This window comes from Dreissena polymorpha, chromosome 12 (assembly GCF_020536995.1).
Source record: "Dreissena polymorpha isolate Duluth1 chromosome 12, UMN_Dpol_1.0, whole genome shotgun sequence".
Taxonomy (NCBI): domain Eukaryota; kingdom Metazoa; phylum Mollusca; class Bivalvia; order Myida; family Dreissenidae; genus Dreissena; species Dreissena polymorpha.
This window is the reverse complement of record NC_068366.1, coordinates 43,055,926-43,068,232: the sequence shown is the minus strand read 5'-3', so window position 1 is coordinate 43,068,232 and position 12,307 is coordinate 43,055,926. Positions and strand designations below refer to the sequence as shown.

The 12,307-nt window shown below is 35.9% G+C and overlaps 1 protein-coding gene across 3 annotated transcripts in view; it reads right to left on the bottom strand.

Annotated features, from left to right (window-relative positions):
* LOC127853247 (MOB kinase activator 2-like) overlaps positions 1-12,307 on the bottom strand; it is a 52,403-nt gene that overhangs the window by 11,967 nt on the left and 28,129 nt on the right. Inside the window, exon 1 of one of the 3 annotated variants that reach the window (XM_052387586.1) lies at positions 6,660-7,132. The exons of the other annotated variants lie outside the window; for them this stretch is intronic. Coding sequence (XP_052243546.1) covers positions 6,660-6,694 — 35 coding nt within the window. The 5' untranslated portion in view covers positions 6,695-7,132. Of the gene's footprint in view, positions 1-6,659; positions 7,133-12,307 lie in introns of those variants that run through there. 3 annotated transcript variants of the gene reach the window in all.

Genomic DNA, 12,307 nt, shown 5'->3' with positions numbered 1-12,307 from the left:
ATGCATTACCATGATATAAGGTTACTATCATGACAATGAGTAACCATGACATGGGTTGCAATGACTGGATTACCATGACAGGTATCAATTACGATGGGTTACAACTTAGTTTTTATAACAATGTGTTACCATGACAATTGGTTATGACCATGAACTGTTGGCAGTGTTCTTTTAATAATTTTGATATGATGTTTTGAAAATACTGAAGAAGGTCAGACAAGATAGACATACATGTATGAGTGATATTTTATTTTTAATGCAAAAATTAACAAAACTCTGGAATTTCTTTTTTTTTCAATTTTGTATACATTTGTATTTGTACCTTAAAAAGATTAATGTAGATACTTAGATATTATTAACAAGAGCACCGCCTTGCGGGTGCAGACCGCTCATCTATTTTCTTTTTAAAGGTGAACGGACTCTCATTTTCAATCACAAAGGAGGGAGGGGTGGAGTGAAGAGGGGTGTATAGTGTGGGGGTGAGGTGGGGGGGGGGGGGGGTACAGTGTGAGGATGTGGTGGTAATTTGTGAGATGATCTTACAAAAAAAAAAAAAAAATTTAGGGGGGGGGATTCGGGTGGGGAAAGGGTGGGGGGGTGGGGTGGGGATTCTTGGGTGCGATGGTTGGACGGTATTTCAAACATAAAATAAGAAAAAAAAATAGTTGTTTTTTAACCGTTAAAAAAAAAAATTGGGGGGGGGGGGTGGGGGGGTATAGTGTGAGGGTGTGGTGGTCATTTGTGAGATGATCTTAAAAAAAAAAAAAAAAAAAAAAATATATAGGGGGGGGGGATTCGGGGGGGGGGGGGGGGGGCACGGGGATGGTTTGGGTGGAGTCTATTGTGGTATGTCAGGTAAGAGTAGTTTTGTCAAAGTATCAATCAAATCTAATCATAAATAAAGAAGTTATGGCAATTTTAGCAAAATTTAATAATTTGACCTTGAGAGTGAAGGTCATTCAAAGGTCAAGGTCAAATTCAACTTGCCAGGTACAGAAACATCATGATAGCATGAAAGTATTTGAAGTTTGAAAGCAATAGCCTTGATACTGTAGGAATAAAGTGGACCTAAACACAAAACTTAACCAAATTTTCAATTTTTTAAGTATAAAAAGGGCACATAATTCTGTCAAAATGCCAGTCAGAGTTACATTACTTTGCCTGCACAGTCCCCTTATGATAGTTAGTAAGTGTTGCAAGTATGAAAGCAATAGCTTTGATACTTAAGGAATAAAATGGACCTAAACACAAAACTTAACCAAAATTTTCAATTTTCTAAGTATAAAAAGGGCACATAATTCTGTCAAAATGCACGCCAGAGTTATCTAACTTTGCCAGCCCAGTTCCCTCATGATAGAAAGTAAGTGTACCAAGTTTGAATGCAATAGCATTGATACTTTCTGAAAAAAGTGGACCTAAACGCAAAACTTAACCAAAATTTTCAATTTTCTAAGTATAAAAAGGGCACATAATTCAGTTAAAATGCACGCCAGAGTTATCTAACTTTGCCTGCCCAGTCCCCTCATGATAGTAAGTAAGTGTACCAAGTTTGAATGCAATAGCATTGATACTTTCTGAGAAAAGTGGACCTAAACGCAAAACTTAACCGGACGCCGACGCCGACGCCAAGGTGATGACAATAGCTCATAATTTTTTTTCAAAAAATAGATGAGCTAAAAATTACTGACTTAAACTTTAAAATCAATGTATTTTTTTTACAGTAACAAGATGTGTTTGTGAAACACAATGTCCCCCTATATATGACCTTGACCTTGTGAAGGATGACCTTGACCTTGTGAAGGATGACCTTGACCTTGTGAAGGATGACCTTGACCTTTCACCACTCAAAATGTGCAGCTCCATGAGATACACATGCATGCCAAATATCAAGTTGCTATCTTCAATATTGCAAAAGTATTCATAAAATAAACGATTTGGGCCACATATATTTGACCTCTGACCTTGAAGGATGACCTTGACCTTTCAACACTCAAAATTTGCAGCTCCATAAGATACACATGCATGCCAAATATCAAGTTGCTATCTTCAATATTGCAAAAGTATTCATAAAATAAGTGATTTGGGCCACATATATTTGACCTCTGACCTTGAAGGATGACCTTGACCTTTCACCACTCAAAATGTGCAGCTCCATAAGATACACATGCATGCCAAATATCAAGTTGCTATCTTCAATATTGCAAAAGTATTCATAAAATGAGCGATTTTGGCCACATATATTTGACCTCTGACCTTGAAGGATGACCTTGACCTTTCACCACTCAAAATGTGCAGCTTCATAAGATACACATGCATGCAAAATATGAAGTTGCTATCTTCAATATAGCAAAAGTTATTGCAAAATGTTAAAGTTGGCGCAAACAGACCAACAGACAGACCAACAGACCAACAGACAGACAGGGCAAAAACAATAAAAATGCTGCACAGAACTAACTTATCTGTAGTCCCTACAAACAGGATTACCCATAAGGTAAGATAGGCAAATTCCTATGGGCCCCGCGACTTTTGGGGGCCCCATAAGACCGTGACAAAAGATTTTGTACTTATGTACTCAGCCTAATTACTTGACATAGCCAATTATTGTATATCTATGTTATGTGGCTTGGCACTGGTAGGCTTATTTAAAAGAGTGAAATTGACTGAGGGCTGGTGTTCTGGAAGGCACTAAGCCGACAAGGGGCGTGGGCCGGGGCCCCAAACATTGCACCTCCTATGGGCCTCTGATTCGCTAATCCAGAACTGCCTATAAATATTGATCACTAACATCATTTGTATTCACTTATACCAAATTAATTTATTTTTAGCTACTGTATTGTTAGATACAGGTCATACAAAGCAATTTCTTGTTCATACTGAATGGTAACCAAGAATGTAATTGCTGCTGGATGATTAAAAGCAGCCTCAATTTCTTCTAAAAATAAACTGCAGTGTTCTCATGTCTAAAGCTAGCACCAACAGTCCTACATTAGTGAACTTTTAGGGTGACAAAATGGGTGAAAATATGATCATACCATAACAATCATTATGTTAATCCATATAATGTTCCATAAAAATTGCCAGTCTATGGATTTTGCGCTCTGGCTTTTGGACAGCTGTTGCTATTCACCTTCACGCAAAAGCAGTGGCAGGGAACTATAAGGTAAACAACCTAAGCTGATCACATTATTTGGAAATCCCCCAAGTTATATTTATACAAGTCATATTTAGCTCAAATATGTTCAGCTTTGGTGTTGTAAAATAGGTAATATCAATAAAAAATTATTTATCTGGCTTGTTGGAGCATACATTTAAATTACAAACACATCATTTTATGCTCTAATTTTAAGCAATTTGTTTGTGCTGATAATGTTTTTTTAGTCCTTTTTACGCAGGCAGAATAAAGCAACCTTCTGTATGGTATTCCTAATGCATACACGTCATATTGAACAAGTAAAAACCGCATTTAAATTAGATCATTATTGCTACTTAAGTCGAAATAAGAGGATTTAGCTAATGGGGTAAAAATACAAATACATTCTTAAACAAGGGCTGTTTGTAAAACATGCATGCCCCCCATATGGGCTGTCCGTTGTAGTGGCAGCCATTGTGTGAATACGATTGTCACTGTGACCTTGACCTTTGACCTAGTGACCTGAAAATCAATAGGGGTCATCTGCGAGTCACGATCAATGTACCTATGAAGTGTCATGATCCTAGGCAAAAGCGTTGTTGAGTTATCATCCGAAAATCATTTTACTATTTCGGGTCACCGTGACCTTGACCTTTGACCTTGCGACCTCAAAATCAATAGGGGTCATCTGCAAGTCATGATCAATCTAACTATGAAGTTTCATGATCCTAGGCGTATGCTTTCTCGAGTTATCATCCGAAAACCATTTTACTATTTCGGGTCACCGTGACCTTGACCTTTGACCTAGTGACCTCAAAATCAAAAGGGGTCATCTGCGAGTTATGATCAATCTACCCATGAAGTTTCATGATCCTAGGCGTATGCATTCTTGAGTTATCATCCAGAAACCATTTTACTATTTCGGGTCACCGTGACCTTGACCTTTGACCTAGTGACCTCAAAATCAATAGGGGTCATCTGCAAGTCATGATCAATCTACCCATGAAGTTTCATGATCCTAGGCGTATGCGTTCTTGAGTTATCATTCAAAAACCATTTTACTATTTCGGGTCACCGTGACCTTGTCCTTTGACCTAGTGACCTCAAAATCAATAGGGGTCATCTGCGAGTCATGATCAATGTACCTATGAAGTTTCATGATCCTAGGCCCAAGCGTTCTTAAGTTATCGTCTGACAACCACCTGGTGGACGGACCGACCGACAGACCGACATGAGCAAAGCAATATACCCCCTCTTCTTCGAAGGGGGGCATAAAAAAAATCTATACATGAAGTGCAAAATAAAAATCAAATTCCAACAGACCATTGAGCTCTAGCTTTCTTCCTCATCCCCTCACCAAAGAAGTTGATATGTTTTCCAAAGTATTCCATTCTTACAAACAAATAAATACTACACTCAACCAGGATTTCATTAAAAGCAAAATGCTATAAATAAGTGCACACCATCAAACTCTAAACAAATGGATGTTTGCCATTATATTCAAACGCTATTGTTTTTGAATGAGTATGTCACTCTGTTCCATACAAAATGTTAACATAAAATCACCGTTTTTTACAAGACCAAGGCAGGTTTTCAGTGAATGGTGCATATTGGCCACACTTCTGAGTGGATACACACAATATACCAATGTTATTGATACCATTCAATGTTCCAAAATAGAGCCACCTGTCAGAAGCATGTTCATAAACAAGGACTAAGGCATACAATCATGTCCTTTATAATGATTTCAAGCAAAATAGTCCTATTGAAGGTTGTTAGAAGGTTACAAGACAGAAACACACTGTTCAGTAAATGCTTGAATATTAAACACAGTATATTTTTTAATTTGATTTTCTTATCTTTTTCAAATATCATAGTGCAATTGTAAAAATAACAAATTTGTTAATATAGCTTTAATTTTCTACCCATATTTTCAGTTTTTGTGTGCTCAACATGTGTCCATGTGAAGAAAGCTGACCACCAGTGAGACAATCATCAGACATGTATCCACACAAGCTTAGATTGGATTGTTTCACCAATTTAGCCTGAAATCACTCGTGAAGATAAAGAATTATTTCACTCTCCCAATAGAGGTTCATAAACAACCAAAGTCATTTAATTTGTGGTAGGTTATCACACAATTTCCCAACTTTGCCCAAACAAGTATAGTTATCATTATCTTAGATTTCAACTATGTTAAGCAAGTTTTTAATTCATGGCATCCATGTGACATTCTCATGAAAAATGTTTAGGTCATGCTTTTGCACATTGATGTTCTTAAAAATGATATACATTTTGTATCTACTAAAAACACATGCTGTTATTGTTTCATCAATTTGTTGCCCAAATGGGAAAAGTACCCGTACTGTACTAATTGGGAAAAATAAGCACACAAAAAATTCCCAAATTGCTCAAACCAATTCCAACATTCATTTACATGCATTGTTGGCTCAAAATGTTCTGTTTCAGTGCTCATTATATTTTTTCACTTGCAAACAATGCACCTATGGAACGAAATTTTGTAGTTTTTCTACAATTGAGAAAGTAAAGAAGGAAAAAAATGTCTGTGAATACATAAATGTTATTGTTCATATTAAGCTCGTGTCCATTTAAACTTTTCTGTTCTGTTCTGTTTAATGCATCATTCACTGATGCCCTGTTCAAAATGTTTAGTACTTCAGTTGCACAGACATAAGCATGCTTAATGACAGTTACAACACCATAAATATAAACACTGCATGCATTAGTGATTATAAAAAACAAATTAATTTTCCATTAAATAACTTGTTTATCACGCAACTACAAAACATTAATGATACAATGAACACATTATAACAAGTTCATTTACATATTCATTGCCTGTTTTACAACACCTGAATGCATTTGCAAAAGGAAATCACTACCACATTTAATAATGAACTGCAACAATACAAGAATATGGAACACATAAAAGAAATTATCTCAGTGTAAAAGCTGAAAAGCTTTTTGATAAAAAGGTCATTTTTCTAGTCTTATAGTCCTTTGGACTATTACCCTTGAGTAATTTTATAGTGCACACATTTGTTGTACAGACTGAAATACAGATATAATCACTTCTAATAAATATGAACACATTATTTTAACAATTATTAAAATTTGTGCAAGCTTTGTCCAAGAATTTTGCTAGTTAGGCACAGGTGCAAAGCAGTTACATAGAGAACATTTCTAATAGGTTTTTATGACGTTTTTGAATTTGTATCTATTATTTTCATGCAATTAAAAAAAATTATTAAAGAGTTTGTGTGCATATTTAGACTTGGGAATTATTGCACGGCATTATTGTTATTTTTATAACACAATTTGGATGACCAGGAAATGTTTGCACATGAAGTAGGAAATGCAACAACGTAAGATAGGCAATTAACAATTTTTCATTTAGTAAATAAGATATAATTATGACAGTACCATGTTCATCCTTGTTTATTTGAATGAAATTTCATCAATTGTTTAACTGGTAATAGCAAAACTTACCATAAGGAAATACACTTACCAGAAATTGAACACAAACAACATTCCGGTAGTCATCACAAAAACTGAGGATCTCTCAAAATTTACAATGTCAATTTATAGTGCACAGCCAATTTCATTAAATTTCACAAAACCACCGACACTTCTTGTATCATCAAATCATGGTCATATCCTACACCTCATTCTGGTTAAGTGTATTATTCCTAGTTTCCTGTATTATGTATATTGTCACTGATTAATGTCCGCCCTGGCCTTCACATAGGATGACTTCTACATTATAAATACACCACACACAGCAGGTCCTCCCCAGCACTTCAGGTTGCAAATTGCCAACATAATTATTGCCTGTCTGAATGTCCATTAATATGATTTGTACTGAAAACCACCCTCTCATGCTGGCAGTCAGAACCAAGGATACTGTACCACTCAAATTTGTGGGCAAGATACCTACTGTATATGCAAGTACACTAGTGTATGCTCCTACTAAGAATGATTAGATAGGTGCAATATTCAGCCCAGCACATGCAAAGATATTCAAAAGGATAAACACTATCAATAAGTGTACTAAACCACTAGATTATGGCCAATGACAAGATAACTTTCTGACATGGTTTAAAAAAAAAGATTTTATAGGTACATTCAAAACAAAGGTTTCTTCCAAAATATATGTTTATTAACTTCTAACAATAGATGTATAAGACGTGCAACAGAAAAGATGCATCAAAGGCCTTTATGATTTCTCAGAATTATCATCCCAACAGTATCCTACTCTCCAAAAATGCTCTTCAATTTACTACTATTTTTAGGATAAAAGTCAAGTGCGTACAACTGTATTAACTTCCATGATGTACAATCTACTGATAGTTATCTATCAAAACCACTTTCATACTTTAAATAAAAAACAAATAAAATTTTGTACATAACACATCGGTTTTTAAGTTTTTCCAAAAATTTACTTCCTTTTTAATCCCAAATTTCACATCAAATTGTATGTGGACAAATATTAGACCCCAAATCCAACCAAATTAGCATCAGTTTAATACCAACAAGGGACAAAATTGTCACAAAACCAGGTTTTCAACTCAAATTGTGACCTTGACCTTGAAGATATTGACGTAATTCTTTCACGCGACACACCGTCCAATGATGGTTAACAAAGGTGCTAAATGATTATAAAATCTCACAATGATTAACATAGTTATGGCCAGGACAAGCTCATATATGGCCATTTTGGACCTTTGAACTTAATGTGTGGCCTTGACCTTGGAGATATTGACGTAATTCTTTCACGCGACACACCGTCCAATGATGGTGAACAAAATTAACGTGCCAAATGATTATAAAATCTCACAATGATTGACATAGTTATGGCCCGGACAAGCTCATTTAAGCCATTTGTGACCTTTGAACTCAAAGTGTGACCTTGACCTAGGAGATATTGACGTAATTCTTTCGCTTGACACACCGTCCAATGATTGTGAACAAATGTGCCAAATTTTAAAATCTCACAATGAACAACATAGTTTTGGCCCGGACAAGCTTGTTCCGCACGCCTGCCAGCGCGCCCCCCTACCCGCCCGCAGACATTCACCAATCTAATAACCAGTTTTTTTGAAAACCTGGTTAAAAATGTTAACAGCTTACAAATAAAACCAATACAGTATTACACAATAGCTTTTAAATGTATGTGACTTTGAAATAATGCACTCACTAACCTGATAATATTACACCATATATTACATGGGCAATCAGACACATGACTGTATGTCTGTACCTTATTACACAATTTTTAACAAAGGTATTGATGTCTGGATGTATCTAGTACATTGTACATCTGCCAGGGACTGGCATGGATATGGAGGTCAGTATCTAGTACATTGTATGTCAGCCAAGGACTGGCATGACATAAAGACTTCCTCAAAATAATCTGCACAAGCATTAACTCTTTCAGTGCTGGAACCAAATTTTGAAGGCCTTTGCAAACAGTTTGGATCCAGATGAGGCGCCACAGAACGTGGCGTCTCATCAGGATCCAAACTGTTTGCTATTCTGATAGTAGTCTTTGAAAAAAATCGAAGAAAATGCTTATTTTAGTAATTCAGCAGACAACATTTAAGCAGACGACAAATTTCCCAGCATGCAAAGGGTTAACCTATTGTTTCTGATTTACAAATAAGCTTCACTCTGGGAAAACAGGGTTTAATGCATGTGCATGCTGGGAAATTTGTCGTCTGCTAAAATGTCATCTGCTGAATTTCTAAAATTAGCATTTTCTCTGATTTTTTTTTCAAAGAATACTATCAGAATAGCAAACAGTTTGGATCCTGATGAGACGCCACATTCTGTGGCGTCTCATCTGGATCTAAACTGTTTGCAAAGGCCTTCAAAATTCGGTTCCAGCAGTGAAAGGGTTAATGCATGTGCATTAAGAATCGTCCCCCATCCAGTGAGTCGATGCAGGCTATTCTTGAACAACACTCTCCATATAGACAGGAATTTTTGCTTAGAAGTGACTTCCTTTAAACAGAAAATTCCATGAAAACAGGAAGTGTAGTCTCTGCGGGCGGCAATGGCTAACCACGGACAACACTCAAATCAAATGGACTCCGCACTGTTTTTCAAGAAAGAGGCTATACAAGTCAACCAGAGCTCCAGATATTTTTTTCAGCCGAGGGGTATTTCACTCATGAAATTTTTAATTGATGAGTATAAATCAAAATCCGATAATTTTAAGAAGTATTTATTTTCAAATGATCAGAATTAATAATAAACTGTACATGTACTGTTAACTCGCTATAACAAGCAGTCTTGTACACAATAAAGCAATCACTTTTGTTTTATGAAAAAAAAAATTATGGTATGTTTGCCCTTGGCTTATAAGCAGCCAATAATCTCTTTTTCCGTTTGATTTAGCAAGCCACTGTTTAGCACACACTGGCTCAATTTTTAGCCACGGGAAACATTCTTTCCAGTTAAAAATAGTCTTGTCTGTGACCTTATTTCCGTCATGTTTTTCTGCACCGATTTTATAACATCTGTTAATATAATGTCAATATTATGGCGTACTATTTTTTCTTGTGTTTCCACTGACGATGTCGACTTAAAAAATCGACCATTTTTAACTGGCTCGCCATTTCTTTTTGGTTTATTTACATGACAATAAAACACATACACATGCAGATGCTGCGGCATACATCACAAAATGAAAAGCGCTTTCGGGACAGAGACTGTCCGTCAGGCGGCCGAGATCATGACAGTCATATGAAAAATAAGCAAGCAGCAAGTTTTCGCATTACATTATGATTCAAGTGTATTCGTTGATTGCAAACCGGATTTCAATATATCTAACAGGCAGGGATCATATTTTCCCGCAACATCAATCGGTCCGGATTTAAATGGGGAAAAAGTGTCCGAAAATATATATCCGAAATCATGAAAAATTACGTTAAATATATACCATTGATTTTGCTATTCATGAAGATGGTATAATTAATGTACAAGTTAAAATCCCTTTGGCATTTTTTAAAACGGAACATACGAGTTTTCTCAATTTGTTTTATCATTTGCTATTTCATTGACATTGGTTGTTTCGTGTGCTGTTTTATCTGACTGTTTTTCATCGTTGTCAATATTATTAGTCTGTGTAAGTCTATACCGATGTTTTAAAGTGTTGTCGACTCGATAATAGCTTACAATCATGCACTGAACCAAACAAATGTCTGTGCATAGATTTGTTACTGACAATAAAAAAGCCAAATAGTTAAGAAATAATTTGTGTACGTAATAGTTTGTTGTCGAATGACCCACGCCCGATATTTAAGATGCGTAGGGATTAAATCGCGAGTGCCAAGCACGAGTGATTTGAAACCTCGCATCTAAACTTCCGGTCGTGGGTTATTCAACAAAAACAATAAAGAACACGAATTATTTCGATTCTAACACGATTTTTACTTAAGATTTATACAATGTATATTATTAATGGTGTGTACTATTTTATGTTCCGCCCATAAAAATAACTTTCGGCTGATCTGTCTATCAGATCCGCAACTTCATTTATTTATTGCCGAATTATTACGCTGGTGGAAAATGTATCGGCATATTTTGTTTAATTACAGCACGTGCTGTACGTGTATGAGGTCCGCCCACAATTATTGCAAAATATCCGATTTTTTTCTTTTTTTTATGAAAGTTTAATGTATCATGCATGAAATGCAAAATTTCCACGAGGATAACGTCGAGGTTTTCATCTCAGAAGTAAATGTCAACGATTTTATCCTGGACGAGAACACATTACGGACCGATTAGTGTGCTAGGTATAAGCCAGTGAAATCATCGATTGATATTATCGCGGGGTTATTCACACATGACTAATACACAACCACGCGAATCTTCGCTGCTTGGGGTCATATTCTGATACTAGTCGGCTGACGTGCAATAAACTGGTTCTGACCGGTTTATAGACTGCAGATAATGGTTTATCACACCTAATCGAGATAAGAATGTAATTAGGGTGTGCACTGTGTAATCGATTTCATGACATGGGAATTTTAGCAAACAGAATTAGACCGACTGTTTGGGATTTTCAATCGGTCTTTCATCACCTCAATCGGTCTAGGACCGACAAAACCGAAAAAAATATGATCCCTGCTAACAGGTTAAACATGTGCTTAGTCAGAATGGTAAGCGGGTGGTATCTGTACAACTTGTTTATTATATGTCGGCTGCCATTTATAAAGTGCTTGAAGGAAAAAGTTTTATCCATAGTGCCACACAAGAGATGAACTGAAAGCAAAAATTATATGCTTGACGTTGGGCGATTCGTGTTTTATTGAATGTGATGTCAAATGTTCGTACCATAAGCGTATATCGATTCTCAACAATGCAGCGGGGAGCCTGTATCGTCAACATCGGCCTTTATCGTTGGCCAAAATGAAATGATACCATTCTGACTGAGGAGTAAATGAGATCGGGAACCACATTCTATACATAGATGGTGATAACAGTACGTTTTTACCGCAGTGAACACAATGACGGGAATTAGTCATGTTTACATGAATTTACATGCATGTATACACCGCTAATACGCATTGAAATTGTACACGATGCTGAATCCGAATTTGGCCAGGAGTTTTTTATGCAACCAATTTTTTAATCATGCGTATTTTCTTTTGTTTCATTTGTATTTTACGCAAATACACATCTTAATTGGCCCTCTGTATACAACAGCTTCACACTCCGCTTCTGATGTGTATCAAGCAAAATATTATAATGCTTATTAATATTAAAATTCATAATAATCATGAACAAAAAAATGATGAAGAAAACATTAAGACATCATTTGAAAGTTTCTAAAGTAATAGTGTAAACAATAAACACTCTATTTGTTCAAACTAGTATTAGCAATGGAATTTTAATCATTCTTAATAGCCTTTTTTTGAATTGCCAAATCAATCACTCATTTGAAATTCAGTCAAAAACATTATGCAAAAATAACGAAGAAAAGCAACTAGTTGAAACCACCAGGTGGCTGATGTGATCAGATCACTAAACACAATCCACCTCATTACAACTGACAGTGAACCTCCTCATTACATTATACCTTGTATATCGGACAACTTTTGATGGTGACTCCAAATAAGATCTTAATTATACTGATTGTACTTGTTGAAA